This window comes from Dipodomys ordii, unplaced genomic scaffold (assembly GCF_000151885.1).
Source record: "Dipodomys ordii isolate 6190 unplaced genomic scaffold, Dord_2.0 Scaffold103, whole genome shotgun sequence".
Lineage (NCBI taxonomy): Eukaryota > Metazoa > Chordata > Mammalia > Rodentia > Heteromyidae > Dipodomys > Dipodomys ordii.
The window spans coordinates 2,994,540-2,998,172 of record NW_012267319.1 but is presented as its reverse complement, the minus strand read 5'-3'; the positions used below and the strand labels follow the sequence as shown (position 1 = coordinate 2,998,172).

At 58.9% G+C, this 3,633-nt stretch overlaps 1 protein-coding gene across 1 annotated transcript in view; it reads right to left on the bottom strand.

The window, feature by feature from the left end:
• The window catches only part of Pwp2 (PWP2 periodic tryptophan protein homolog (yeast)), an 11,490-nt gene extending 8,655 nt beyond the window's left edge, over window positions 1-2,835 (bottom strand). Inside the window, exons 1-5 of the mRNA XM_013027358.1 lie at window positions 2,721-2,835; window positions 2,346-2,445; window positions 1,922-2,065; window positions 1,035-1,170; window positions 679-905 (exon numbers count right to left, since the gene is read on the bottom strand). Of these exons, the coding sequence (XP_012882812.1) occupies window positions 679-905; window positions 1,035-1,170; window positions 1,922-2,065; window positions 2,346-2,445; window positions 2,721-2,835 (722 nt within the window). The remainder of the gene's footprint in view (window positions 1-678; window positions 906-1,034; window positions 1,171-1,921; window positions 2,066-2,345; window positions 2,446-2,720) is intronic.
• Window positions 2,836-3,633: the final 798 nt, after the last annotated feature.

The following is a 3,633-nucleotide window of genomic DNA, read 5'->3' as shown; positions in this document are numbered from 1 at the left end:
GGGGCAGGTAGGAGGAAGTCCACAGAGCTGGCAGCCCTGTCCCCAAGCCAGAGGCTGTTGGAGTGTCTGGGGGGGCCAGGCACCTGCAGAACGGGGGGGGGTGGCACAGCCTGCGGCCCACAGAAGCCCCCACACTTCACTGTGTGCTGCACCTTTCTTCTCTAGGCCATCTGCTCCCCTCTGCTTCACATGAAGGGGGTTCTGGAGGACCGCTGCCCTAGGTGGAGGGAGCAGACCTGCCTCCCCGTGTCCTCCCAACAGGCACTGGCTGCCGGGGCTGCCTGCCTGCCTCTCTCCCTCCGTGCCGACGTCCAGCCCGCGAGCAGCCCCTACAGGGAAGGCTGTGCCCGTGGTCCTGGGAAGGTCCGAGTACATCGAGCCACCTTACCACGCTCCTTCCTCCCTGCTGAGGCCCATGGCCTCCTCACCCACCACAGCCTGAGCTCCCACACGAGCCACCACCCCAGGTCCAGCCGGTACGGCTGTCCTGCCCCAAGGCCCTGACAGCAGCCCTCACAGAACCGGGGGCCTCTCAGAGCTCGTCGCGCATCTCAGCACCCCAAGCACCCAACGGGTCTCCTCACTACTCCAGGAATTTCCTGTTTTAGGGGTCACTGCGGGCAGGAAAGCCCACAGCAGCGGTACCCACACCTGGACGCCCACTCTCTGGAGACCTACTTGGCCAGGCGCGAGTATTTCACTTTTCCCGCCTTCTCCGACTCGGCAGGCATGGCCTTCCCCCGAATGGTGGTCTCTTTCTCCCCTTCCTCCTCCTCTCCTTCCTCCTCCTCCTCGCGCTGCAGCAGGTCTGCCCTCCAGCCTGTAGGGGCCTTCAGCCGCAGGCCCTCGGGGGGCGTGTCACACTGCCACACACACAGAGCTCCATCCTGGCTGAGCGAGTAGAGCTGAAAGGGAGTGTAGCACAGCATGGCCCCTCCCCTACCTCCTGCACAGTAGGTCCCACTGAAGGCCCCGGCAGCCAGGAGCAACGTGCAGGGGCTCAGACCCACGACCCAGCCTGCCCCGAGACTCACATCCAGACTGTTAGACTCGAAGAAGCAGGCCACGATTGCGTCCTTGTGCCCCCCCAGTGCGTAGTAAATGAGGTTGTCCCAGCGCTCGGCTCCAAACACCCAAGTGGACATGTCTTTGCTCCCGACCACAAAGCACCTGAAAGGAGAGGGAGGAGCTGCAAGGGCTCACAGCCGCTGAGCACGCCTGAGCTCCAGTCTGCAGCAGGCTCCCACCACCACACACCGGGACGTTGTCCTACACATAGGGATCCTCTGGGAGCTGCTTCCATCCTGTGCCTTTCCTCCCCAGACACAGCTGATGCCCAAAACAAGAAAACCGTTCCCCACACAGGAGTCTGCTACCAATGTCACTGGGTGAGAGGCAGCACAGGAAGGCTCAGCTACTTGAGGCCAGTCCCGGCTCAGCAAGCCAATACACACACACAGCCTGCCTCTCTCCCCCACCCCCACCCCCACAGGGCCAGCACAAGTGCAGGAACAAGGCAGAAGCCAGGGCCAGAGATACAACAGCACCGGCAGCTCCTGCTCAACAGGGGGCAGTGATCAGGAAAACCGAGACCGCAGAGGTGACTTGGGACTGGGCAGTGAAAGGCAGAGATCTGAGCTCAGGGACTGGGCCCTGGTGCTAGCTCCCGACAGCACTGCTGGCAAGGCGTTTAAGACAAATGAATGTACAACTCCACATCTGCAAAGACCCATATCCTGTCCCTAGTTTCCAGTGACAGTTTCCTAGTTTCTAGATAAAGACGCGCCTCAGAGCTGCCTGGTCCTGCTTTGGGGAGCTGCACCTAGTCACCCGTGGAGCTCACAGGAGAATGCCTCAACGCGCCCCATCAGCACAAGCGGGAGCTGTGTTCTCCCAAGGGAGATGGTCACCGGTGCCTCACCTGGAGTCATCTGTCCAGTCAATGCACGTTGTCTCGTCATATGGCCCAAAGTAGGTTTTGTCCAAGACAAACGCATTGAATTCTCGCTTCTTCCCAGGAGCATGATACATCTGAGCGATGTTGCCCTTAGTGACAACAAATTTCCTGCAAGAGAACTAGGAATGCAGGTGCTATCCAAGCTGGTGGTAGCTCAAGAGGGGTATAGAGCCTGGAGCCCCCCAGCCAGCCCCCAGGACCTGCATGGTGCCCCATTTCCTACACGACAGGGGCTGAAGGGAAGAAGTCAGGACTGGGGTACCCACTTTCTCCTCTACTATCCCGGGGAAGCTGCTAATGTGGGAGGCAAGACTGGCCCTGTGCCCAGGTAACCACCCCAGGCCCAAGTGGAAGCAGCAGAAGTTGGCCCGGCAGCCAGTGCCCTTACCTGCCATCGGGGGAGAAGGAGACGCTGTGCACAGAGCCCTTGAAGTGGAAGTGGTGCAGCACTGACCTGCAGACCAGGCTGACCAGCAGTGCAGCGCCCCCTGCAAAAGGCCAGGGGTGACCCTGCAGCAAACCCTGGGACCTATCCCCATACTCGGCCCCTGCTTCATAGGCATGGCTAAGCTTGAGAGAGTGGCTGTGCATGTACACCCAGGGCCCCAAGCACTAATTCCAGGAGCCATGAAGTCAACCACTGCCCCAGCCACTATTAGAACATGGTGCATAGGACACAGAGCCACCCCACCCAGCCCCGGCCCCCACAGGGGGCCTGCTGCCTGTAACCCCTGTGACCCCACCCCCCAAAGCAGGTGATCACCTTCATCAACGATGATGGCAAGACGGCCATCGGGAGACAACCCCACGCACTTGATGTTGTACTTTGTGGCCAGAGGCAGAGTGTTTGATCGGTTGCTGCACAAGGCAAAAGCCATAGCACACAGTGTCATCAGACAAAGGACAGAGAGTCCAGAAACAAATCATCAGCCCAGCTCTCCAAGGATCCATGGTACCAGAGTTCACCTCTTATCCCTGGGCCTTCCCCCAAACTATCCCTGAAATATGTCTGGGGAAGAGTATAGCACAGCATCTGCTTTGTGCTGAGCACCAGTGGCTCATGCTTGTAATCCTAGCTAGTCAGGAGGCTGAGATCTGAGGATCATGGTTTGGAGCCAGCCCATGAGACTCTCATCTCCAACAAACAACTCAGAAAAAGCCAAAAATTAGAGCTGTTGTCTAAGTGTAGAAGTAGTGCCTGGGTCCTGAGTTCAAGCCTCAATGCTAACACTGAGAAAAAAAAAAGAAATGGGAAAAATACATGGAAAGAGAAAAACAGACACATCTCTAAAGACCAGAGCCAGGTTGTAGTTATCTTATTATTGTCCTGATTTTCTTCAACATGTCCTCCTTCGCCTAGAAAGCCTCTTTTAAACAAAATGGAAACGAGCAGTGCTCACAGACCCGTTCCTGCAATGCCCTGAACCAGGCGCAGCTGGTGGCAGACAGAGCAACTGAGGCCCCGAAGACAGAGACCCAAGCAGTCTCAAAACCCAGTGTCTTGCTCCGGCTGCAGAGGGTCAGCCCAAGGCCTTCCACCCACGGCGGGAAGGAGCTCGGCCCTTCCTGACAGGACAGGAGGCCGCCCCTGAGCGCCACAGGCCTGCAGCTGCGGGGCGGCTGCCCGGGCCGGCCGCGCTGAGGCCTCGGGGTCCGTCAGGGACGCCGGCTGAGCG